Genomic DNA, 27735 nt, shown 5'->3' with positions numbered 1-27735 from the left:
ATGAAGACTTTGACAGAGCATTGGAAGACCTAAGTCGAAACAAGGCCCTGGGAGTAGACAACATTCCATTAGAACTACTGATAGCCTTGGGAGGCTAAAGTCTACCATCTGGTGATCAAGATACATGAGACAGGCAAAATACCCTCAGACTTCAAGAAGAATATGATAATTCCAATCCCAAAGAAAGCAGGTGTTGAAAGGTGTGAAAATTATCAAACTATCAGTTTTATAAGTCACGGCTGTGAAATGCTGACACACATTCTTTACAGACAAATGGAAAAACTGGTAGAAGCTAATCTTGGGGATGATCAGTTTGAATTCTGTAGAAATGTTGGAACACGTGAGACAATACTGACCCTACAACCTATCTTAGAAGATAGATTAAGGAGAGGCAAACCTATGTTTGTAGCATTTGTAGACTTAGAGAAAGCTTTTGACATACAGAAACCAGATGGCAGTTGTAAGAGTCAAGGGGCATGAAAGGGAAGCAGTGGTTGGGAAGGGAGTGAGGCAGGGTTGTAGCCTGTTCCCAACGTTATTCAATCTATACATTGAGCACTAAGGGAAACGAAAGAAAAATTTGGAGTGGGAATTAAAATTCATGGAGAAGAAATAAAAGCTTTGAGGTTTACCTATGACATTGTAATTCCGTCAGAGATAGCAAAGGACCTGGAAGAGCAGTTGAATGGAATGGGCAGTTCTTGAAAGGAGGCTATAAGATGAACATCAACAAAAGCAAAATGAGGATAATGGAATTTAGTCTAAATAAATCAGGTGATGCTGAAGGAATTAGATTAGGTAACAGATGAGTTTCGTTATTTGGAGAGCAAAATAACTGATGATGGTCAAAGTAGGGAAGATATGAAATGTAGACTGGTAAAGGCAAGAAAAGCATTTCTGAAGAAGAGAAATTTGTTAACATCGAGTACAAATTTAGGTGTCAGGAATGTTTTCTCATAGCATTTGTATGGAGTGTAGCCATGTATGGATGTGAAACGTGGACAATAAATAGTTTAGACAAGAAGAGAATAGAAGCTTTCGAAATGGTGTGCTACAAAAGAATGCTGAAGATTAGATGCGTAGATCACGTAACTAATGAGGAGGTACTGAAAGGAGAGAAAAGGAATTTGTGGCACAACTTGTCTAGGAGAAGGGATCGGTTGGTACGACATGCTCTGAAGCATCAAGGGCTCACCAATTTAGTATCGGAGGGCAGCGTGGAGGGTAAAAATCGTAGAGGGAGACCAAGAGATGAATACATTACGCAGATTCATAAGGATGTAGGGTGCAGTAGTTACGTGGAAATGAAGAAGCCTGCAGGGGATAGAGTAACATGGAGAGCTGCATCAAACCAGTCTCTGGACTGAAGACCAGAACAACAACAACAATAACAAAAAACTCCAGAAAATTTCAAACAGTTAGCGTAGCTGAACTACTGTTCTGTATTTTCATCTAGTACTGGTGTGCTACTTGACTGTTGATCCAAACTGTGCCAATAGGTCTAAAAAGACAATGATGGGGTGCTTTTTGATTTATGAAATCTTTTTGTTCGTGTAATGGCATGAGAATGATCTTTTCTGTATTTGTAAATTTATGTTTTGTTTCAGATCCAGGAGAGTCATCATTTGAAGAATCTGATGTAAAAGTTAATATTTTAGTCACAAATCTGATGCACTGTGCAAAAGAAGTACTTTCAAAGGTAATATTTTCCCCATCCATGCCAACTTATTTGTGTTTCTTATCTCATCTTCATCATGTTTTATTCCTTAAGGTTTGACTTCACATGTATGCTGTTTCAAAGATATACTATTGACCACTTTCACTAATTTCAAGAATGTCTAACTTAATAAAACTACTGCATTAAAATTTATAGATTTTCTTTAAAGAGATTCTGGTTGAATTTTAATTGTTGTAACAAAACACTCCCAAAATCTGTACTATTGATTCAGTAATTTTTTCGATAAGCATTCTAAAATGTTATTTGGACTTTCTATGTCAAAGTTGTATTGTTACTTGGTTTCCAGAATTATGTGCCAAAATTGAGAGCAGGATTGTCAGTGATCATTAACACTTAATACTGGAAGTATGTTTATTATATAAACACAGTAGTGGTACATGTGAAGTTGAACTCTCTCATGAACTGAGAACATTCTTATTTATATGTTAAAGTATAGTGTGTCTCAAAAGAAAGTTTATATTTGAAGAGCTCTCTGTGCATGCACAACAAATCAGAGGAGAGTGGGGGCTATGTTCATCGCTTGCTTGTTCTTTAGCAATTCAGTTGACGTGGAGTGCTTCTCCGGAGCGGACTGCGTTTTGTGTACGAGAATTTTACAAAAACTGTGATTCGGTGGCTACAGTGTGGAGAAAATTTTGCAGTGATCAAGGATTGTGTAATGTAAATGATGCTCCAAGTGTAACAATTATCAGGAAATGAATCAAAACATATGAGGAGACTGATCCAACACTTGCCAAACTGAAATCTGGGCACTTGAGGTCATCAAGAGTGAGTGAATCCATGGAGAGTGTAAATCAGTCTAACCTCTCCATTTGTAATCATGCAGGTTTTTAAATGCACATCGATCATCACTGCGGTGATTTCTGGAAAAAGACGTTAAACTGCACACTTACAAAATCCAGCAAGAATTAAACCCTTACAATGCCAGACGTATGCTACAGTTCTTTAATGATGTGACTGACTGCCCTTCATTTAACAACATCTTGCTTTCTGATGAGGCTCATTTTCACCTAAACGGTCATTCAGTAAGCAAAACTGCTGCTACTGGAGTGCAATGAATTCTAAACAGAAGCGTGAGAAGCCCCTTTAGTCACCAAAAGTTACTCTATGGGCTGCAATGTTGGCTTGAGGAATAATTGGCCCGTACTTTTACAGGGACAGGAGGGGTCATGCAGTTACAGTGAATTCAGAACATTATGTGACTATCTTAAATAACTTTTTGTTACCTGAATTGCAAAACTTTCCTGGGTATAACCAAAGAACATGATGTCAGCAAGATGGCAGATTGATTTCCAGGAAGGGTGACATAAATTGGCCCCCATGCAGTCCAGATTTGAGCCCCATGGAGTTTTTCTTATGGGGATATGTCAGATGTAATGTTTATGAAAATAATCCAACTTCTGTGGAGCAATTGAAAGAAAATATCCATAGCAAAGTGGCAGTCATCCCAGTGTCTACATGCCAAGCCGTCATGCAAATTTTGTTCTTCGTTTAAATGAGTCCCATAGGAGTGCTCCATTGCATTTAAATGTCGTTATTGTTAAAAAGTAAATTCCTAAACTGTTATGGTTTAATAATAAATAAAAATTTGATCGATAGACTTCAACCTCTATTTTATTTCGACACATCAAAATTTCTTTTGAGACATCCTTTATATAGAGCTAGTGCACCCAGCTCCCCTCTTTGTCCACCTCCTCCTCCCGCCCCCTCCCCCTTCTCTCTCTGAACTTGAGCCTTAATTATTGCTGTTGCCAATGATACTTTGATTAGAAACTGAAGTTGCATGAAATGAATGGGCAAATTGGGTGGAATCATTGGTATACTTGGTATGAGAGACCTCTGCCACTGCTGGATCTATGTGAATAGTACCTTCAATGAAAGTGTTTCACATAGATTTAATCTGTGAACAGTGACAGTATTTCTCAAAGATTTAATCTGTGAACATGTTAGACTACAAACTGTCAGACGGTTCAGATTCCACTGTAATATTCTATCATAAGCCAATAAGCCATAAACACTACTTTTCTGTTTTATATTAAAACAAAGCAGTGTATAGTTGTATATCTAGCAGACCATCATTTAACTGAATTTCAAGGAACCAAAAAATAGCCAATTTGGTTTAACCAAGGTCGAATTAACAAAGTATTTGTAAAAAATATATGACCATTGATTTCTCTTTTTGTCTTGTTTTGGGTACCAATGAATGAGAGGGCATTATCTTCATGACCTCCAAGAAAAAAATGAAAATAACTACACTCTATATGTACAATAGTATTTATCGTATTTGTTTAATTGAGAAAGTATGTGTACATGAGTTAAAATGTTTTTCATCTTTTTTTAAATGATACATTTACATAAATATTGTGAAATAATATTGTATCCATTGAATTAGTGCGGCTTTTCATACAACAAATGATAATCTTAACAAACATTTTTTTGTATTGTTCTTTAACACACCAAGTTTCAATCAGAACACATGTTTTAGTTTACAACAGTTCTTATCCATTATACATTTCACTTCTGTACATTAATTTGAAAAAATCAGTAATTGTTGTTTGTCAGACTGTTATTAGTTGTGGGCACTCTCTGAAGATAACATGCCCCGAGCAGCCTGGAATGCCATGGAGATATCAGAAGCAGCAGAAAATCTCTCAAGAACAGCTATTGCAGCTGCAACTTTCGCACAGGATGTTGGTGTCATATCTTCATGTCTCTCCTCAGAATGACAGTCATGCATTATCATACTCTTCTGTATCATCAGCAGAAATGATTACTGGTTCTTCAGCAGCATAGATGTTGTCATCTGTCTGTGTCCTTCCTTCCTTATTGACAGTACACTAGGGCACCAACCATGTGCAAGCCTGTAGAAGAGCAGTAGCAGAATCCATGGTGTATCCACATTTATGAGTAAGTTCAGATGCAGGCTCATGAGTTTCCTCTTCAGTTTCAGTGGTGTTATCAGTTGCTGGTTGTTGTAACTTTGTCCCAAGCAGCAGATGTGTTGCGGATAGCTCATAGTAGATTCCTATGTGGAACTGTTTCTTGTAGTTTAAGTGTACTGATGGCAGCCTTAACAAGTTGACGTCTCTAATAACACTTCATTGAGGTGTTTATTCCTTCATTCAGTAGCTGCAGATGGCTTGTGGTGTTAACTGGTAAGAAGATAATTTTGATGTTCACAAGTTGCATGTCATTGAACTGATGTGTCGAGCTGCAGTCCAAAGTTAGCAAAATATTTTGCTTCTTCACTGCCATTTGTTGTTGAACTTTCAAGAGCCAGCTACAGAAGATTGATTTGGTCACCTGAGCTTTTTTGTTATTCTCGCAATGACATGGCAGGTTGAATAGACTAACATTTTTAAAACAACATGAATTTTGGTATTTTACAAACCCTTACTGTTTGAGCTACTTAGAACCATCTGAATTACAACTCAAGTCCACCATCAGTCTCTCCATGCTGCATTTTTCTCCATGACATTTTTCGCCCTTAACATGTTGCATTTTTTCAGGCATGAAGTTATAGAAAATGCAAGCTTCATCCATATTCAGCACATCTCTTGGGTGATACAAATGAAAGATCTTGGATTGAAATTCATGTGCCCACTCATTGGCATCTTCGTTGTTTACTCTATGTGCTCTCCCACAGACACTGACAGCAACGATTTTATGCCTCTTCTGCAAATGCCATAGCCAGCCTTTAGAACACTCAAAGCCTTGAAATTGGCTCTTTATGGGAAATTTCACAAGCCTTTTTTTGAAACGTGGAGCCGGTCAACAGAATTTACTACGAGCGTATGTGTTGGAATCATTCAAACAGCGAATCCTCCACTTTTTCATCTTTGGCTGTCCTTGTGCGTTTTCTATTTCCATTGAATGTACAGCTTGCCAGACTTGCCACTATTTTCTGTCTTGTACTACTTATAATTGAGACAGTAGACTTCGGGATCTGGAGGTGTTCTGCAACCTATGTTTTAGTCTTCTTTCCACTGTCAACCATATGTAGAATTTGCTGCTTTTTTTTTTGTGTCAGAGCATGATGAGCTCGTTTCTGTTTCGGCAGCATGAATTGAAGGGGGCGGGGGGGGGGGGGGGGGGGACACATTCACTGTTCACATACAAACAGGGAAAGGAAGCTCTCTGGATTGTTGTGTTTCATGTGCCGTGTGCAATCTGTGGCCAACCCCTATTTTCCTCCACCCTTGTTTCCTGTCCTTTAAAAGTAATACGTGAGTAGCAAGCAAGCAATTGGACCATGGTTGCAAAACTACAGTACAGTACATTATTGTGAAAAATCATGTAGAATGCATTACGGAAAATACCGTAGCACGCAGCACGAATCCAGTTTAGATGAAGAATAAGATATGGAACATTTAATGTGGTGACCAAATTTTAGTTTGCAGAACGAATTATCTGAAATTCAGTTTAAGCAGTAGATTTTTCAGTGTAATTAGTTAGGGCTGAACAGAAATTATGAATTAAGTCAGCTTTCGGTTTATCTGATTTCAAAATAATGGGGATGTACTATGCAAGGTTTGTCTAAAATTATGTATGAGAGAAGCAATTTGTCTAATGGTTTAAATGTGTGTGTGTGTGTGTGTGTGTGTGTGTGTGTGTGTGTGGTGGTTTCTCTCTCATTACAGTACCGTTTAAAAGCTTGAAGTAAATTGGTTAAAGAATTTTTTGAAATTTTTGGTGAGAACGTTGAACGACGACTTGTCCTCATATAGTAGTATAGATAATGACATGTTTTTCTTTTTTTAAAAAGCCCTAAGATTTTGGATCTTTTAGAATTCAAAAATATTAAATTTAAAGTTTCAACAGATGTTAGAAACAAACTTAATACCTGCATTTGGCAGTTAGTGATCGAAATCATTGTACCATGTTTGATAACACACAGGATGCAATAAGATTGTCTGCATGAACCTCTTCCAGAGAAATTATTAGCGCTCTACACGTTATCTTACATTACATACTCTATTTTAGCCTGTCACACTTGTGGTGGTACTGTGTCAGTAGCTAATATGTGTACTTCAACAGCTCAATTTTGTTTCTGCGCTGTTATTGATAGTAGTTATGATGCTGACAGAAGGGCGGGTATAAAACTCATTGCCAGTAGATGATCTCTTTTTGATTAAACACCATTGGAATCAATGACCTTAACATTCCTACCCAGCAAAGCTGTCTTACATGTTGCCGTGGAGAGATATGGAATTAAATTCAGCACGTTGCTACACATGATGGCCAGCAAAAATATGCCTCTTTCATTGACAATTATACATTGTGAAAGAACTTTTTATCAAAATACAAATTTATTTACTGTGTTGCAATTTTTTCCTCCACCTATATTGTTTTGAATTGTTATGAGTGCTCATTAATGGAATACTCTTTCACTCTGGACATTTAAGTCATGAAACATTTCTCAGGCTGTTGTTAAGTCATTTTCTTTAGCATTCCTTTACAATGCAGACACCTACATGGTCAGCTGAAATCCTGTGAGGGGGTTGGAATTTGGAAAGGACTCAGAAACTCAGAGGCAGGTTGAAATTGAGAACTAATGAGGCCTGCTGGAATGACATTGCTGTATGTCAGTCAGACACAAAATGCAGATATCTGAGTTTGAATGCTGGTCTTGTTTGCAGTTTTTCCAGACCATTAGTAATGAGCTCTTACAGACTTCTTTTTTTGTATGTTGTCTACTAATAGCCATCAAAATCAATATTTTATTATAAAAGTAAGTGTATAGTGTGCGTGCTGCTGAAACTCAGAAACAAGGCCAGGTATGATCAAGGGAGTTATATGCTGTGGTAGACCTCTATCTCCCATCCATGAAGAAGATTCCCATTTTTACCTGAATGGCATGCATTTGAAGATATAAGAGGTGGGAAGTTTCGCCCTCTAGAAATTTCTAGAACATTCCAGAACATTCAAGAGGAACTCACAATGTTCCAGAATGTTCTGGAATGTTCCACATTCATCCAGGATGTTTTGGAATGTTCGGGAATAGTCTGGAACATATGGGAAGATTCTAGAATGTTCGGGAGCATCCCGGAATATTCCAGATCATTGTGGAACATTCCAGAACACTGTTGAATGTTCTGAAACATTGTGGACCATTTAAAGCCTTTTTTATATGTTCTGGAATTCACCATTGGTGGGGCTACCCATTGGTAGGAGTACGTAAAACAAGACTCGTCATAGGTTCCGACATCAGTTTCTTATCAGTGATGAAGGCAGGAACCTAAAAAGTAGCGCAGTGAGTTAATAGAAACAAACAGTGAAGTGTGAGTAGTTGAAGTGTACAGTGACTGAATATAAATTGAAAATAAAGTACGAAAAGTGTGTAAAGTGTACTTAGCGTATTTCTTAGTAAAAAGTTGATTTTATTTTCATTTTAGACACTGCTCAAACATAAAAGTGGAGCAGATCTTGTTCGTTCTGAAGCAAAATGGTGAAAACAAAAAGAACACAAAAAACGAATAAGATAAAGAGCACAAAGCATGTTTAAGTTCCTAGTGAACGACAATGAGCACCATGAGAAGCAGAGAAACGTAAGAACAATGAAATGTCAAGCCAGCTCTGAAATTATCATCCTACGAGAAGTGCAGACGAGCACAAGTAAACAGTACAGCCTAACAAATGAAGCATTCCATTATGACCCAACGAAAGAATGTTACAAACACAAACATATCATAATCGGAAAAATGGGTAACACCTGCCAGTTTTGCAACCTGAAAAAATTCAGTAGAGAAATACAAGGAATCTGTTGTATGAATGAAAAAATTTGATTACCACCACTGGAAGCACCTCTGCAGGAATTTTTCCATTAATGACCCGGGGAACTCCAGAATCAAATAGAAAAGTGTACAGTGCCTGCTTCCAATGACATATTACGGCGCACTTCGATCAGTGCTAACAGAAATAAAATCAATTACATTTTTTCCATCCAAGGACATATCTGTCACAACAGGGCATCATTACTACCACTACCAATTGAAGACCATAAATTTCTGCTTGTATATTTCATTGGAAATAAAGAAACATAAATTGATCAGTGATGCACAAACATCAATAGATTGAGATGAGAAGTAGTCAAAGATGTACAGAGGAACTTGCACAAATACAATCAGCTGATTCACGTATTCAAAACAGCACTAGACTGAATGATTCCTGATGACTATAAAGTTATAATTTTAGTTGACAAAAGACCGCCTGGAGAACACAAACATCAGTTTAATGCACTTCATATAGACGAAGTTGCCATTGTGATTGTGGACAATGAAAACACGAGCCCAGACATAATTGTACAATGAAGAAGAGAAGGCTACAATGTGTTGCAGAGATGCACCATTAATATGATGCCCTCCAATACGAATTAATATTTCTGCACGCAAAGGATGGATATAATTTTAATGTGGAACAAATCCAACCTGAATCAGGTGTAGAAACAAACAAAAAAAGTCACTTCCAAGGAGTCTTTGGTTACCGCTTAATGATCAGAGACAATGAAACATAGAATCACATTCTCAACACTCACCATTTATTCTGACTATTGCTTGTAGATATGTATGCAAAAATAGAAGTAGAATGGATGCTTTACACAAGACTGAATGAGGAGAAACTACACATGGAAGAATACATCCACCTTTGAGACAATCCAAAATGATGGAAACATTGAGGACTTCAGAACAATGTTAATCTTACCCTCATCATACATAGGAAGTCTGAAACACATGCACAAAGAGACTGAAGAAGCCGTGACCTACATCAGAAAATATGGACAACCTGACCTCTTCGAAACATTCACATGCAACTTGTCTTGGACGTAAATCAAAACTAGCTAAGATAAGGACAAGCCCCTATGCATTAGCATGACATAATAGCCCGAGTTTTCTGACAAAACCAAATGAGATTTATTGAATTCATCACAAAATACCACATCTCTGGAACCGTTAGATGCTCAATGTACACAACCGAATGGCAAAAATGAGGACTGCCTCACTCACACAATCTCGTGTGGCTACAAGACAGAATTCATCCCATGGTTATCGACAAAATCGTTCAAGCTGAATTTCCCAATTCACAGGAAGACCCAGAACTGTAAGACATAGTTGTGAAAAATGTGATTCATGGACCTAGTGGGCCATTAAACCCAAATACACCATGTATGTGTCAAGGAAATTGTACAAAAAATACCCGAAACCATACTTGGATTACACAAGTTGATGGCTGTCCCAAATATAGATCATGATCACCCAAACGCGAAGGCTTCACAGCTAAAATACGGATACAAGGCAGCAACTGGATATAGACAATCAATGGGTAGTACCATATAACACACTTTCCAAAATGTTCCAAGCACACATAAACATAGAATATTGCAGTTCAGTGAAATCCATCAAACGTGTTTGCAAATATGTGAGCAAAGGCAGTGACATGGCAGTATTTCAAATTACCAGAGACAGCAAAGAACAAAACAGAAATGACGAAATCCTCATGTACCATATGGGAAGATACATCAACACTAAAGGAGCAGCATGGTGGATTTTTGGTTTTCTCATACACAAACGTGAACCAACTGTGCAACATCTAGCAGTACATTTGGAGGGTTGACAGAGAGTTTACTTCACAAAAGATACTGCCAGAAAAACTGCAAGCGAACCACCTCAGAATGCAACATTAACAGCTTTTTACCAACTGTGCCAAATGGACCCATCCACGAAAACATGACCATATGTCGACATTCCTATCTATTAAATTCGGAACAAAACAAGCAAAATCTTTCAATGATGAAAACAAAGAATTCCAATTGAAGATCATCAAGGAATCAAGAAGACTGGCGCACTAGGCCAAGTATACACCGTACGTCCGAACATCGCTGAATGTTTCTATCTCTGGATGTTGCTACTTGAAATGCGGGGACCAACAAGTTTCACAGATCACAAGACTGTTGATGGTTACCTGCACCAGCCATACAGAGGAGCATGCCAATGCTTAGTACTACTGAAGAATGACAGCCAAGGGAATTAACACTACAAGAAGCCTCACTCACAGCCTCAGCTGAACAAATGAGAGGCTTATTTGCCATAATTCTAACAACATGCAACCCATCGAATCCAAAACATCTATGGGACTCCTTCAAACAGAGTATGGGTGATGACGTACTGTACCAAATTTGATAAGCACATCGTGAACTGACCATTGAATTCACTGAAGACATCCTCAGTGATATATTTATTTACCTAGAAGATAAATATTTAGCAATAAACAACCACACCTTAGTACAACTTGGGACACAAGTGTCGTGAAAAGATGCTATCAGTGTGCTAAACTTTGAAATTGCGAAGGAAAAAATCTACAATGTCAACAAATGACTTCAATAGATTGCTCACAACAAACCACTCCACAATGACAAACAAAAGGAAATTTACAACATTATCTTGGACTGGATCGACAAAACACTGGCAGAGTTATTTGCTCGGATGCACCAGGTGGCACCGGGAAAACATTTCTAATAAATCTATTGTGAGTGGAAATACGTGCTAAACAACACATCACCCTTGCACTGGCGTCATCCGGTATTGCAGCCACACTTATGGAAGGAGGACAAAATGTCCATCTGCCCCACTACTACTGTTGGATATACCAAAAGAATAATTCCCGGTATGTAAAATCTCAAAGGAATCTGGATAGCGTGAACTTGTAAAGCAAGCTAAAATTATCTTCTGGGACAAATGCACAATGGCACATAAAAAATCACTGGTAGCCATGGACAGAATATTACAAGACTTACGAGGAAACGCTGAACTGATGGGAGAAGCTTTATTCACATTGCAGGGGTTTTTTGAGAAACACTTCCAGTTATCCCCAAATCAACACCAGCAGACGAGTTCAATGTAAGCTTTAAAAAAATCACGTCTCAGGCCACTCAAACAGTCACTGCGAGTAACAAAAAATACGAGAATTGAACTATCATAAAACAAAACAGCAGCACATTTTGCTAAACAACTTTTACAAATAGGCAAAGGCACATGTTCTACTGACCAGAAAACCCTTCTCATTAAACTCAACGGTGATTTCTGCAGCATACCCACTGCTGAAAACGAACTCATCGACCAAATTTATCCAAAGATTATTCACAACTATACCAATCCGGACTGGCTATTTGATGGGCAATTTTGGCTACTAAAACAATATTGTCGACAAAATCAACTTTAATTTTAAAAAGAAAATTCCCGATGAAGCGAGAATATTCAAATTGATTGATGGCAAATGTTGAAGAAACTGTGAATTTCCATACAGAATTTCTAAACTCTTTGCAAGTACCATGAATGCCATCACATTGCCTTTGACTTAAAATTGGCTCTCTGATCATACTACTCAAAAGTCTCGACTCACCAATACTATGTAATGGAGCAAGGATGATCATGAAACAGCCATCAAATAACATCATTAAAGCTTAACTTATGACTGGAAAGTATAAAGGACACACACTATTTATCCCCAGAATACCACTGATCTCCACTGAACTTCCATTCCAATTTAAAAGACTGAAATTTCCAATAAAATTAGCCTACAGTTTTAGAATTGACAAAGCTCAAGGAAAAACTTTAAAATATTCCAGCATCAGCCTCAAAGACTCCTGCTTCTCTTGGGGTCAACTATACGCACATTGCTCTCAAATAGGAAATTCGAAAAATTTGTACTTATATACCACAGATGACAAAATAAAAAATGTTGTTTATAGACAAGTATCGTAAATAGTTAGAATATGTTTTCAATAAAAATAAAATTTTATGTCTTATTCTAACTACTTACAATACTTGTTAAAGTATATGTTTTCAACAAAAATTTTTTACCTCATGTTTATCATTTTATTCCAACTACCACACTATCTCATATCAAGTCCCTGAGTGAAGCCAGGGACCCCCAGCTAGTTCAAAATAAATGAGGTATGAATGGAAAGGTAATTTTACCAGTGGTTCAATAGAACTACATTGTAACTGATTGTTTGTTGTGGTCTTCAGTCTGAAAACTGGTTTGTGCAGATTAGAAGACAAGTGGCAACTTGTAAATAGATAGCCATGAGAAAGTACTAGTTCCGAATCTGTTAAGAAACTACAGAATACTAACTTTTAAATCATTTTCTTGAAAGAAAAGCAGCTAACTACACTATCTTTCTTCCTTTCTGTGGTGGGAGGAGGAGGAGGAGGGGGGGGGGGGGGGGGTTGAGGACAAGTGGAATATGCGCTCTTGCACTAGTATATACTGCACAAGCTTCTTTATCTCTGCATTACTACTGCACTCTGCATCAGCTTAAACCTACACACTGTTGTCAAGGCTTGTTCTCCCTCTGCAATTTTTACCTCAACACACTTCCTTCCATTACCAAATTGACTATTCCTTTATGCCTCAAGATGTGTCCTGTCAACCGATTTCTTATTTTAGTCATGTTGTACCATGAATTTCTTTCCCTGTTAGTTCCGTTGTGTACCTCTTTGTTAGTTATCTGAGTTCTCCATCTAATCTTCAGCATCATTCTGTAGCTCCACATATTGAAAGCTTTTTTGCTCTTCTTGTGTGTACTGATCTTCCACATTTCACTCCCATACAAAGCTATATTCCACACAAATACTTTCAGAATACATTTCCTATCACTTAAATTTACTCTGTGTGTTAAAGATTTGCCTTTTCAGAAGGACTTTTCTTGCTAATACCTGTGTGCATTTTATATTCTCTCTCCTACAGCCACTCATGTTTTGTATTCGTCCACTGCCAACATCATCAGTCTCATCTAAAACCTTGTTTATGTAGCCTTTGTGAAGTGATTGTTGTGCTGTATTGTATTGCAGTGTGCATTAATATATTTACTGATAAGGACGAAAAGGTTTCTGGTGCATCAAGGGCAGAGCCAGGTACACTTTCCACTTGTCAGATGTGGGCAAATGTTAGTACTTTACAGAGTGGAGCAATGAAAATAATTAATAATGCCAGTGAATGTTACAAGCAGGAGAGCACAATGAGACAAGCAGTGACATATACAAAGCAAGCTTCAGCATTGCGAGAAGAATTCGGAAATTTTGCCAATATAATCCTAGAAAATCACCATAAACTCCCAGCAAACAGAGGTAAATTTCAATTATAACTATTCACTTCAACAAGGCTTTGAAGCTGTCCTGGTATTGTTCCCCTTACAAGGAGACATTTTGAAACCAATTACATGGTTGTATATGTTATGGTCCCAGATAATACAGATCCTGCAGTCATTTACAGGGTGACAGTTATTGAACTATATGAAAAAGTGAATTAATTACAAACTAGGCATGCAAACATTTTATTCAACATGTAAACATCACTACAGATATTCAGATTCAGGTTATGAGATGTTCGATATGCATGCCATCATTGGCAATGATGTGGTGCAGACGAATAGCAGAATTCTGCATGACCTGCTGAAGTGTCAGAACATCAATGTTGTTGATAACCTCCTGAATGGCTGTTTTCAGATCAGCAATGGTTTTGGGTTATTGCTGTACTACACCTTGTCTTTAATGTAGCCCCACAGAAAGGAGGCGCATGTTTTCAGATCCGGAAAATATGGCGGCCAATCGAGGCCCCTGTAAGTGGTCTCCGGGTACCCCGGAGCCAGAATGTGGTCCCCAAAGTGCTCCTCCAGGACATCATACACTCTCCTGCTTGGTTGGGGTCGAGCTCTGTTTTGCATGAACCACATCTTTTCAAAATCAGGCTCACTTTGGATAATGGGGATGAAATCATCGTCTGAAACCTCCACCTACTGCTTGGTAGTCACCGTGCCATCAAGGATTATCGCACTGATTGTTCCGTGACTGCACACTGCACACCACACAGTCACCTGTTGAGGGTGAAGAGACTTCTCAGTTATGGAATGCGGATTCTCATTCCCCCAAATATGCCAATTTTGATTATTGTTTAATCTATCCAAATGAAAGTGGGCTTCTTCACTAAACCAAACCATACGCACATACTAATTCCCATTATGCCTTGCAGCCAATCACACAGTTTGAACATCCTTAAGCAAACTCTTCAGAAGTTATGACGGTTTTATTTCATATAGTTCAATAATTGTCACCCTGTACCTTAGTGGGCAGCCATTTATGAGTGATAAACAAGAAAGAATTTCCTATGATCCAGTACATGACTAAAGCCACAACAACAACAACAACAGTGGTTATTGTCATGATATGAGTTTTACTTCTGGTGGTTTTTAATTTTGAATTGTCTATAAGAACTGATGGGATAAGTTGCAGCAAGCACCATTATTCAACATGAAACTATCAATTACAATTATGAATGCTGAAAGCTTTTGTTACTTTCCTAGCCATGAATACATAGCAGCTGAGAGCTGGTATGGCAGCCAATAGATGCCATTGTTAATGCCTCTGCGAACATAAATATACAAGTGAGCACAAGTATAGTGCCAGCATTGCTTGATGTGAGCGAGCCTTGTTCCCAGCTCACCCCTCAGCAGCCTATGTGAAGGGAGTCGGTGGAGGGAGGGAGCTTCCTCCATTCCCCTCTTGACCCTCAGAATTCATTCTTCTTCTGGTGAGCAGACTGTACTTTTTTTTTTTTTCTTCCCACTTTACTATCCATTCCATTAAACACGTCTTTCAAGTCCTTTGTTGTCCTAGATGGAATTACAGTGACATAGTCGAACTTTTAAATTTTTATTTCTTCTCCTTGAACTTCAATTCCCTTTTCAAATTTTTCTTTGGTTTCCATTAGGAGGTGGTCAATGTACGGATTGAATAACATTGGGCATAGCCTGCAATCTTGTTTCAGTACCTTCTCAACTATTGCTTTTTATTCATGTGATTCAGTTCATATAACTGCTGTTTGGTCTCTGTACAAAATAGGAGGTAATCCTTTGTTTGCTGTATTTTGTCACTGCTACCTTCAGAATGTCAAAGAGTGTGTTCCAGTCAAAATTTTCAAAAGTCACCATTAACTCTACAATTGCTGTAAATGTAGTTTTACTTGAATGATCATCTAAGATAAGTAACAAGGAGAGGTCCTTAGTGGTGGGATCAACATTTTGAAACCATCTGTACAGTAATGTAGGTTAAGATCCCAGGCATCACAAGCTGCAGCCATTCACCGTGGCGGGGCATCATTTGTGGGGTGAGAAGTTTCGAACTTTTGTGTGGCACTCAATAGCATTCAAATAGGTATATTACATAGACTTTCCCGAGGGCATGCAGCTTTACTCTATGGTTAAATGATGATGGCGTCCTCATGGGTAAAATATTCTGGAGGTAAAATAGTCCCCCATTCAGATCTCCAGGTGGGGACTACTCAGGGGGACATCGTTATCAGGAGAAAGTAAACTGGCGTTCTATGGAGTGGAGCGTGGAATGTCAGATCCCTTAATCGAGCAGGTAGGTTAGAAAATTTAAAAAGGGAAATGGATAGGTTAAAGTTACATATAGTGGGAATTAGTGCAAGTTTGGTGGCAGGAGGAACAAGATTTTTGGTCAGGTGAATACAGGGTTATAAATACAAAACCAAATAGGGGTAATGCAGGAGTAGGTTTAATAATGAATAAAAAAAATAGGAGTGTGGGTAAGCAACTACAAACAGCATAGTGAATGCATTATTGTGGCCAAGATAGACACGAAGCCCACGCCTACCACAGTAGTACAAGTTTATATGCCAACTAGCTCTGCAAATGATGAAGGAATTGATGAAATGTATGATGATGAGATAAAAGAAATTATTCAGGTAGTCAAGGGAGATGAAAATTTAATAGTCATGCGGGACTGGAATATGATAGTAGGAAAAGGAAGAGAAGGAAAAGTACTAAGTGAATATGGAATTGGAGTAAGGAATGAAAGAGGAAGCCGTCTGGTAGAATTTTGCACAGAGCATAACTTAATCATAGCTAACACTTGGTTCAAGAATCATAAAAGAAGGTTGTATACATGGAAGAATCCTGGAGATACTAGAAGGTATCAGATAGATTATATAATGATAAGACAGAGATTTAGTAACCAGGTTTGAAATTTTAAGACATTTCCAGGGGCAGATGTGGACTCTGACCACAATCTATTGGTTATGAACTGTAGATTAAAACTGTAGAAACTGCAAAAAGGTGGAAATTTAAGGAGATGGGACCTGGATAAACTGACTAAACCAGAGGTTGTACAGAGTTTCAGGAAGAGCATAAGGGAACAACTGACAGGGATGGGGGAAAGAAGTACAGTAGAAGAAGAATAGGTAGCTCTGAGGCATGAAGTAGTGAAGGCAGCAGAGGATCAAGTAGGTAAAAAGACAAGGGCTAGTAGAAATCCTTGGGTAACAGAAGAAATATTGAATGTAATTGATGAAAGCAGAAAATATAAAAATGCAGTAAACGAAGCTGGCAAAAAGGAACACAAACGTCTCAAAAATGAGATCGACAGGAAGTGCAAAATGGCTAAGCAGGGATGGCTAGAGGACAAATGTAAGGATGTAGATGCTTATCTCACCAGGGGTAAGATAGATACTGTCTACAGGAAAATTACAGAGACCTTTGGAGAAAAGAGAATGACTTGTATGAATATCAAGAGCTCAGATGGAAACCCAGTTCTAAGCAGAAAGGTGGAAGTAGCATATAGATGGTCTCTACAAGCGCGGTGTACTTTAGGGCAATATTATGGAAATGGAAGAAGAGGTAGATGAAGATGAAGTGCGAGATACAATACTGCGTGAAGAGTTTGACAGTGCTCTGAAAGACCTGAGTCGAAACAAGGCCCCGGGAGTAGACAACATTCCGTTAGGACTACTGACGGCCTTGGGAGAGCCAGTCCTGACGAAGCTCTACCATCTGGTGAGCAAGATGTATGAGACAGGTGAAATACCTTCAGATTCCAATCCCAAAGAAAGCAGGTGTTGACAGATGTGAAAATTACCGAACTATCAGTGTAATAACTCACAGCTGCAAATTACTAACACGAGTTCTTTACAGATGAATGGAAAAACTGGTAGAAGCTGACCTCGGGGAAGATCAGTTTGGATTCCATAGAAATATTGGAACATGTGAGACAATACTTACCTTATTACTTATCTTAGAAGAAAGATTAAGGAAAGGCAAACCTACATTTCTAGCATTTGTAGACATAGAAAAAGCTTTTGACAATGTTGACTGGAATACTCTCTTTCAAATTCTGAAGGTGGCAGGGGTAAAATACAGGGAAGGAAAGGCTATTTACAATTTGTACAGAAAGCAGATGGCAATTATAAGAGCCGAGGGGCATAAAAGGGAAGCAGTGGTTGGGAAGGAAGTGAGACAGGGTTGTAGCCTGTCCCTGATGTCATTCAATCTGTATATTGAGCAAGCAGTAAAGGAAACAAAAGAAAAATTCAAAGTAGGTATTAAAATCCATGGAGAAGAAATGAAAACTTTGAGGTTCGCCGATGACATCGTAATTCTGTCAGAGACAGCAAAGGACTTGGAAGAGCAGTTGAACGAAATGGACAGTGTCTTGAAAGGAGGATATAAGATGAACGTAAACAAAAGCAAAACAAGGGTAATGGAATGTAGTCGAATTAAGTTGGTTGATGCTGAGGGAATTAGATTAGGAAATGAGACATTTCAAGTAGTAAAGGAGTTTTGCTATTTGGGGAGCAAAATAACTGATGATGGTCAAAGTAGAGAAGATATAAAATGTAGACTGGCATTGGCAAGGAAAGTATTTCTGAAGAAGAGAATTTTGTTAACATCGAGTGTAGATGTAAGTGTCAGGAAGTCATTTCTGAAAGTATTTGTATGGAGTGTAGCCATGTATGGAAGTGAAACATGGACGATAAATAGTTTGGACAAGAAGAGAATAGAAGCTTTCGAAATGTGGTGCTACAGAAGAATGCTGAAGATTAGATGGATAGATCACATAACTAATGAGGAGGTATTGAATAGAATTGAGAAGAAGAGGAGTTTGTGGCACAACTTGACACGAAGAAGCTACCGATTGGTAGGACATGTTCTGAGGCATCAAGGGATCACAAATTTAGCATTGGAGGGCAGCGTGGAGGGTAAAAATCGTAGAGGGAGACCAAGAGATGAATACACTAAACAGATTCAGAAGGATGTAGGTTGCAATAAGTACTGGGAGATGAAAAGGCTTGCACAGGATAGGGTACCATGGAGAGCTGCGTCAAACCAGTCTCAGGACCGAAGACCACAACAACAACAATAATTTACCTGCCGAGACTGGAACCCACAACCTCTTATGTATGAAACCAATTATTTAATGCTACTGAGCGTTATGCAAAATTCTGAAATGTTTTTCATCAGTTACTCATAAACAAGGGCCTCCGAGGGTGAATGGCTGCAGGATGTGGTATCTGGGATGTTAACCTACATAACCATATTTTTGGTTTCAGATAGTCAGTCCCACTACTGGAGCCTCTCCTTGTAAAGTTTTGAAAAAGGGGGGGGTTAGAAACAGTTAATGTTTTTACAGAATAAATATAATATTGGAATATTTTGTTTTAAGAAATATGAGATGATATAAAGTGTATCAGAGGGAAATCTCACTTGAGAAGAATAAAAATAGAGACAAAATTGCTAGCCATCACTTACCTTCAGTAGGTGAAATATCATTATTGCTGACAGGCACATGTGAAAATACATAACACTGTCATAGCTTTCAGAAGTAATTAGCTCCTTCCATAGGGAGGAGAGAGGGATACATTGGGTAAGCTTAACGAGGAAGGCCAGGTCACTCAGACCCCAGAATGAGAAGACCTGCCTGTTCTGATGGCAAAGGGAGTATGTTAGTTAATGAAGTACTGGTTTTTCATCTGTAATGATCCAATGACATCTAAGCATAACAGCGGAAGATTTTTGGTGGTATTGTGAAACTCTGTTTATATATTCATGTATGCTAATGTAGGAATGATGGCTTCCTTTGATGATGACTGACTACATTAAATGTATAGATCAGAGAATTTGAGATTTACACTGTTTCCTTCTCTTGTTCTCATTAGCACCGAAACTATTTTTGTATTTTTATGTATAAATTTTTTACAGATTATTGTGCAAGAAATGGGAAGTGCATATGGTGACAAGTGGATTGATGTTATTTGTGTGAAGCCACCTTTTTCTCTCAGTGATATTTTTACCTGTCTGATGCAGCACTGGATGGCTGTGTTCGGACTGGTAATGAGCAAAAACAGCTTGGCTACAGTGAAGGAACTCAAAAAACTGTGTGAATCTCCTCATGAAAAAAATCAAGGTGATATGTGTTTACCAAATTCTGCATGACCTTTAACATTCACCTCAGTTTTTTTTTTCTGTAGTGTTTCCATCCGTAAGTTTCATTTTTTAAATATAGTGTCAATTACTCAGAATTAATTGAACTTATTGTTTTAGTGTTCCATACTTTCACTCTAACTAAAAAATGGAAAAGACTGCATCATTGTTCTCTTTTTGGTTATAGCTTTTCCTTGCTATTGTGTACTAGCATAGAGTATATGTAGAAAAATAATTTATGATGTGCCTTTATAACAGTTATAAATAATAATGTCAGCATTGACATGTTGAACTGCAGTTCCTTTCATTAGTGATTAGCTCATCAGAAATATCTGCAAGTGGTGGGAGTTCGGCATCTGCTGAGCCATTATTACAAATATTTGCAAATTCTGCCTAACCTGTGTAAATAAGGTTACATTTTCTACGTAAGCAGTTTGAAATATCTTGTGGGATGCGACAGTATGAGAAGAGTAAAGACGAACAACACTGGCTATGAGATTATAGAATTAAAAATTTCAATGTGCTGAGTTCAGCATTGTTTACCTGGATTACTACTCACTGACTTTTGATTAAATAAAAAAGTTTTGGTAGAAAATGATGAGATAAATTTTATATTCTTGAGAATCGTCATATTACTTCATTATTATTGCAAGCAAAGTGAGTTTCTAATAGGAGCCTCAATGAAATGTTGACTCTCAGCATGTTCTGATGCAGCCATCAGCCAAGCAGTATTTATGGGCTATTGATAATGACTAGACAGTCAAAGTTGGTATTCTTCTTCTTTTTTATTTTTAGAAGGGTGAGCCATACCTCTGCATCCACAGATTCCTCTCTTCAGTGGTACTCTTCATCTCCATGTGGGAAGAACATCCCACCTCACTGATCATATTTTTCATTTTTCTGTCAGTCCAGATAGTTCTTATAGTTCTCCTCCAAAACCACATTTCCGTAGCTTCGAGGTGAGCTTTCTCCTGCAATTCTAGTTTCCACGTTGCTCATTTGTGTGTCAGGATATACCACATGAAGGTCTTTACAAATATTTTATTAGTTTGGAAGCTGATGTGCTTGTCCAATAGAAGGTTGTTCTTATTTTAGAAGGTACTCTTGGCCACTGACATTTTTCTCTTGAATTCCTTGAAACATCTGTTGTTTTCCTCCACAGTGCTACTGAAATAGCAAAATTTGGTTACTTCCTCAAGTTGTTCTCTGTCTATTTTTATGCCAGTCTTACCTCCACCTCCCTTCTTGTCTATAACCATGACTTCTGTCTTCTTGGTTTTTGGTTTTTTTATCTTTTGATTTAAGACCTTAAGTGTTATTTCTTTTTCTGAGCATTTTATGACTGTTGACTGAAATAACTTTACCAGCGGAAAAATACTCCTATTGGAGCACAAAAAAGCCAGTATGCTCCTGTTTAAAAGACTCTGGCCAAAAAGTGGGTTACCAGCTACCTCATTCTACCTTCCTTAGCACCTTAAAAAATTTTCCCAAAAATTTTGGGATGCATATGTGTACATGCTTTTTAATGTTGAGAGAGAAGGAGACAGTGGCACTGGGAAAGAGATGGAAAAATAATAATTACCGGAAGATAATAGACAGTGTTTATGGGTAGTATAGAAAGAGTGGAGAAGACAGTGGTAGTGTGAGAGGAAGAGAGGAACACAATGGCAGTGAATCATTGTTGACAGTGACAGAACAGTGCTAGGAAAAGAGTAAAGGAGGCAGCATCAATGGAAAGGACTAAAGAGAAGGAGATAATAGAAGTTGGTGAGAGTCAGTGATAATGAGAGACAGAGTATATGATGCTGTTGACATGGAAGAGAGAGTTAGTGTCACTGAGAAGAGACAGCAGCAGTAGGAATGAATGAATGAGATAGTAGAAGTAAGTGGAAGACAGTCAGGGTGAGAGGAGACAATAGTAGTTGGACAGATTGAAGGAGACTGTGGCTGTGAGACAGGAGACAGTGGCAGTTCGAGAGACACAATGAGATAACAGTAACGAGTTTAGGACTATGAGTGAGTGAGAATGAGCAAGTAGGAGTGGATGGGTACTATATTCACCTTTTTTGGGCTCCATTAGGAGGATTTTTCCACTTATACCTTCTTTTCCCTGCTACAGCACTCATATGAAAAGAACTTTATGAGGCTGTAAAATTTTGATAGAGTACTTATGTGAAATACAAATAACGTTACACCTCCGACTGAATTTTACACTACAAAAATTTTGTGTGTGCTTCATTACTACAACATGGGGTTCCCAGAACTTTCTCATGATAACAGAGACAATTTACAGCATATTTCTCTGTGCTATGTCTCTTAATAAACTATATTTTCTTCTCACGTCGGGTTTTATGTGTGTATGTTACATGTACAAGTAGGTTAACTTTGAATTTCTTTATCACAGAAACATATAAAGATGTAAAGAAAATTTTCAAAGTTGTTGGAGATTGGTGTCATAGAAATATATAGCAAAATTGACAGCCATTTGCTGCGTATAGCCGTTTTGGAAACCGCAGCTTAGTGTTGGTACCTACAAACCATGTTTTAGGGATGTTACTCAATAATGGATAAAGATTTTTGAAAACGGGAAGATGACACTTCTAAATAAATGCCCAGAGAACATACCACTAAAATTTGAGCAATTTTCTGTGGTTTGCTGTGGCCCCATAAGCCCATTTAGGTACATTATAGGCCACATCTAATGCAGCTGATGTGCTCCGTTTGACTAAGCTGCAGAAAGTGTGTAACGTTCAAACTTTGACGCTGTACTGTAGGGTAGTTACTGTAAGACTAACCTTCTGTTGGGTAGGCATATGATCCCTAGCCCAAGGGCTATCCAAAACCCTTGACCCTATCTTTCTATCACCAACAGAACCCGAGATGAGCTGTAGAAAAATCCCATTTTTATGCACGGCATTTCATAACATTGTTATCACATACTGTCTCATGTGTACTAATAATGCCTCATTTGTTCTTCTGTCCCATTTCATCCACTTCTCTTAGATCTACTTGAAACCCTTCCAAATCTGGGCTTTGTTCCTAATATACTTCTGCTCTTGCTTTGAGTCCCCAGTAGCTGTTTTTTAATTCATTCTCCTGTATAGACTCTGTGAGGTACTGGAACTTGTTGACCACTTCTGTATGCCCTATCTTTGTTTCCAGGAATATAAATTTTGCACGATGTCAGTAATTTGTCATAAATTTGGTCTTTTTAACTGAGATATTGTGTACTCTTTGCTTTGCAGTCTTTCCCAAGAAGTTAATTTGTATGTTTGCTTCTTCTGGGTTTTCTTATAACACTGCAAGGTCATCAGCAAATGCCAGGCAATTGACAATTTTTCCACTGGCAGGTTAGATTTTCCGTCAATCTCCAGATCTGAATTCCAAATTGCACTAGTGTGTTTTTTTAATAGGAATGAGGAAGGCTATCACTTTGTCTCATTCTAGTCTTAATTTTGAAGGGACAAGAGACCTGGCCTGTGATATTTATCTTGGAAGTTTTATTTGGTAGGGTCTCTGTGGCTGTATGCACTAGCTTGTTTAGATTCCAAAGTCCTGCTATTGGTATCTCTGCACACTGTATTGAGTACAGTCTTTGAAAGACTGTGTAATTTTCTTGTTACTCAGCTTTTTGTGGCAGGTTATTGATTGTAATATTAAAAATGAAAAAAGAAAAAAATGCTGCTTAATGTTTTGCAAAATTGTATCTATTTGGTCATGAATGGGCTTTTGGCTTCTCAGACCATCTTCAGGAGGCAACTGAATGTCGCAAGCACAGATAAACATGATGTGCCACATACACAGATATTTTTGTCTAAAAGATACAAAAATGGCAGAGAGTCTTCGTAGGAAAATATTATATTTTTGTCACATAGAAATAGTTACATTAACTAAAAACTTTTCTGGACAATTTTGAACAAATTTTCTTACAGAAAGAGTCATTAAATTCATTGAATTGCAAAATTAAGTACTGATTCAGATATGTTGACAATTTGCTGTGTTTGTGGACTGGTACTATTTGACAATTAGATAGATTACTACAGCGTTTAAACTCACAACATAAGCAAATTCAGTTTACAGTAGAGCTGGGTGGCTCTTCCATAACTTTCTTGGATCTTAATGAAATGGCGGAAAATCCAGGATGGAATGTAACAATATTGTGAAAAGGAATTTGCTACTCACCATATAACAGAGGCACAACAAAAAGACTGTCACAAATATAGCTTTCGGCTAGTAAGGCCTTCGTCAAAATTAAATGACAAACATACCCATTCACACTCCCGCCAACACAGCTCGCACACACATGACTGCAGTCTCAGGCAACTGAGGCCACATTATTGGACCTTAATATAGATATTAATGCAAGAAGTCATTTGTTTAGCATTTACAGAAAAAACATAGCTACTTATATGGTAATCCCTGTAAGCTCCCAGCATCCACACAGCCGCAGACATGTAGCTTTCCATTCACTGGTGCATTGCCTCTTATCTGTTCCTTTATCCAGCAATGGCTATAGCTCTGCTGTGATTGGTAATACACTACTAAAAAAAAGAAAAGGCATAAAATTACACCACTTCTGTATGCTGGCCAACAGCAGTCACTCAGTAGCTACCAAGCCTGGTGCAAAATCTCATATTGGCAACATTTTAGGCAGCCTTGCAAAAGAGTTAAAGTCATGCTACTACAGACTTGCATTTTATAATACCAGTAGCACATAAAAATTTTTGTTCATTAGTAAAGACAGATTGCAACCATTGGTACTTGCAAGCAGTATGAGAAACTGTATATTGGTCATTTAGGCAGAACTTTGCTGTTATGCTATGTGAACATGAGGGAAGTGGGAGATTAAGAAAAGAAGAAAGTGACCTTACTGCAAATGAACAAACACAAGACACAAATGCCATCCTAGTATTAAATGATCACACTCAGTTCCCATATTCTCTTTTGTTAAATTGAGTTTTCATTACAAATACTAGATTCAGGCTGTAAATTCTTCTTATTTCTCATTAATTGTTAAATGTATCTCCACATAAATGCTTCATTTATCCCTCTTTTTTTAGTTAATGCAATTATTTCTATGTGGTCAAAAATGTTCTGATTTCCTATTTAAACACTCTGACATTTTTGTGTCGTCTTTACAAATAGTATTAGTGGAATTTGCACATCATTTTCATCTGTGTTTGTGATATTCAGTTGTCACCAAATAGATATAATTTTGTGGAACAATAGGAAATGTTTTTCATTTTAAATAGTAGTATAATGTTCTGAGAAGCACTGAGAAAAGTTGAAGATCTTTTCAGGACCAGAGCAGCTTTTTTAAATCCTTCTTGTCATCCACCTAGTTGTTTGTTCAGGATTTCCTGTACTCTATTTGAAAATACACTTAAGAGAATGAATCGAGAAATTGAGTGGAGGATCATGCCTCTGTGGTTGTTAGTCTCTTCTTATCTACTCTGTTAAGCAGATGGATCAGTGCGGTTTCCCATTCATTTGGGATTTTATCAGTTTTCCAGATGTTGCCAATGACTCATTGAAGGTCACCAAGGGTAAATGGCTCCATGGATTTCAGCAGTTCTATTAGCAGGTCTTCTCCAATTGCATTGTTTTTTAGATTTTTATAATGACAACTCTGATATCGTCTTTTGTTAGTGGTGTACCATCTTCTGAGTTTAATGTAGGGGGTGGAATTACTAACTTAGAAATTGAGGAGGACAGTTCAAGAAATTTTGAAAATATCAAGCAAGTATATTCATTGTTCCATCCATGTTTGTTCTGCTCATTTCTAAAACTCATACTTGGGCGTGGTTACCTTTAGGTAACCGCTCATCTGTAACTGATTGATATATGATACTCAAATACTTATGACAACAAGAAACCTCTCAGTAGATTGTGAGCTATTGCTTCTTGCACACGCTGCCACTCACATCCACTTAGATACCCACCCATGGAGCACATCGTCATAGATAGGGGTGATTTTTTTTAGGTCTCTGTCTCAATTTGTGTGTGAGAATGAGTATTTAAACTGGGAAAAGGAGTGTTAGCTTGAAAACTATTGAATGTTAGCTTGAAAACTATTGAAATTATATGTGTTGTCCTTGTGTCACATAACAATCAGCTGGGCATGAGAGATCACTAATTCTAAACTTTGATTACTGTTCCCACTAGGGATTTCCATTATCCAAATATTAATAGTATTGTGTCAGAAGAGGAACGTCTTTACAGACTGTCAAATTAGGAACACATTGATTAGAACCAACATAGTATTACATTTTGAAACACATTTAAATCTCTGGACTTTGAAATATTAAGAAAATTGTCTGCAGCCAGATACAAACTTAGGGAAAAAAAAGGAACTGGTAAACACAATATGACATTTTTTCCAAAAATGCCATCAGGAGGTTCATGATGTGGGGGAAATAGCTTCTAATAATGATGGAGTAATTGTTACTCAAGTCTTGGATATATACACTACCGGCCATTAAAATTGCTACACCAAGAAGAAATGCAGATGATAAACGAGTGTTCATTGGACAAATATATTATACTAGAACTGACATGTGATTACATTTTCAGGCAATGTGGGTGCATAGATCGTGAGAAATCAGTGCCCGGATCAACCACCTCTGCCCGTAATAACGGCCTTGATACGCGTGGGCATTGAGTCAAACAGAGCTTGGATGGTGTGTACAGGTGCAACTGCCCATGCAGCTTCAACACGATACCACAGTTCATCAAGAGTAATGACTGGCATATTGTGATGAGCCAGTTGCTCGGCCACCATTGACCAGACGTTTTCAATTGGTGAGAAATCTGGAGAATGTGCTGGCCAGGGCAACAGTCGAACATTTTCTGTATCCAAAAGGCCCGTACAGGACCTGCAACATGCGGTCATACATTATCCTGCTGAAATGTAGGGTTTTGCAGGGATCGAATGAAGGGTAGAGCCACGGGTCGTAACACATCTGAAATGTAACGTCCACTGTTCTAAGTGCCATCAATGCGAACAAGAGGTGACCGAGACGTGTAATCAGTGGCACGCCATACCATCACGGCGGGTGATGCGCCAGTATAGTGATGATGAATACACACTTCCAATGTGCATTCACTGTGATGTCGCCAAACACGGATGCGACCATCATGATGCTGTAAACAGAACCTGCATTCATCCGAAAAAATGACATTTTGCCATTCTTGCACCCAGGTTCGTTGTTGAGTACACCATCGCAGGCACTCCTGCCTGTGATGCAGCGTCAAGTGTAACCACAGCCATGGTCTCCTAGCTTATAGTCCATGCTGCTGCAAACATTGTCGAACTGTTAATGCAGATGGTTGTTGTCTTGCAAATGTCCCCATCTGTTGACTCAGGGATCGAGACGTACCTGCACAATCCGTTATAGCCATGCGGATAAGATGCCTGTCATCTTGACTGCTAGTGATACGAGGCCGTTGGGATCCAGCACGGCGTTCCATATTACCCTCCTGAACTCACCGATTCCATATTCTGCTAACAGTCATTGGATCTCGACCAACTCGAGCAGCAATGTCGCGATACGATGAACCGCAATCGCGATAGGCTACAATCTGACCTTTATCAAAGTCGGAAACGTGATGGTACGCATTTCTCCTCCTTACACAAGTCATCACAACAATGTTTCACTAGGCAACGCCGGTGAACTGCTGTTTGTGTATGAGAAATCAGTTGGAAACTTTCCTCATGTCAGCACGT

General features: G+C 38.2%; 1 protein-coding gene across 5 annotated transcripts in view; it reads left to right on the top strand.

Moving 5' to 3' along the window:
* LOC126482298 (transcriptional protein SWT1) overlaps positions 1 to 27735 on the top strand; it is a 342452-nt gene that overhangs the window by 176608 nt on the left and 138109 nt on the right. For all 5 annotated transcript variants that reach the window (XM_050106316.1, XM_050106313.1, XM_050106314.1 and 2 more), the window contains 2 exons: positions 1608 to 1699; positions 19788 to 19992. In XM_050106316.1, the coding sequence (XP_049962273.1) occupies positions 1608 to 1699; positions 19788 to 19992 (297 nt within the window). The remainder of the gene's footprint in view (positions 1 to 1607; positions 1700 to 19787; positions 19993 to 27735) is intronic.

This window comes from Schistocerca serialis, chromosome 5 (assembly GCF_023864345.2).
Source record: "Schistocerca serialis cubense isolate TAMUIC-IGC-003099 chromosome 5, iqSchSeri2.2, whole genome shotgun sequence".
Classification (NCBI taxonomy): domain Eukaryota; kingdom Metazoa; phylum Arthropoda; class Insecta; order Orthoptera; family Acrididae; genus Schistocerca; species Schistocerca serialis.
The sequence above is the reverse complement of the archived record's forward strand: the minus strand, read 5'-3'. Positions and strand labels throughout refer to the sequence as shown.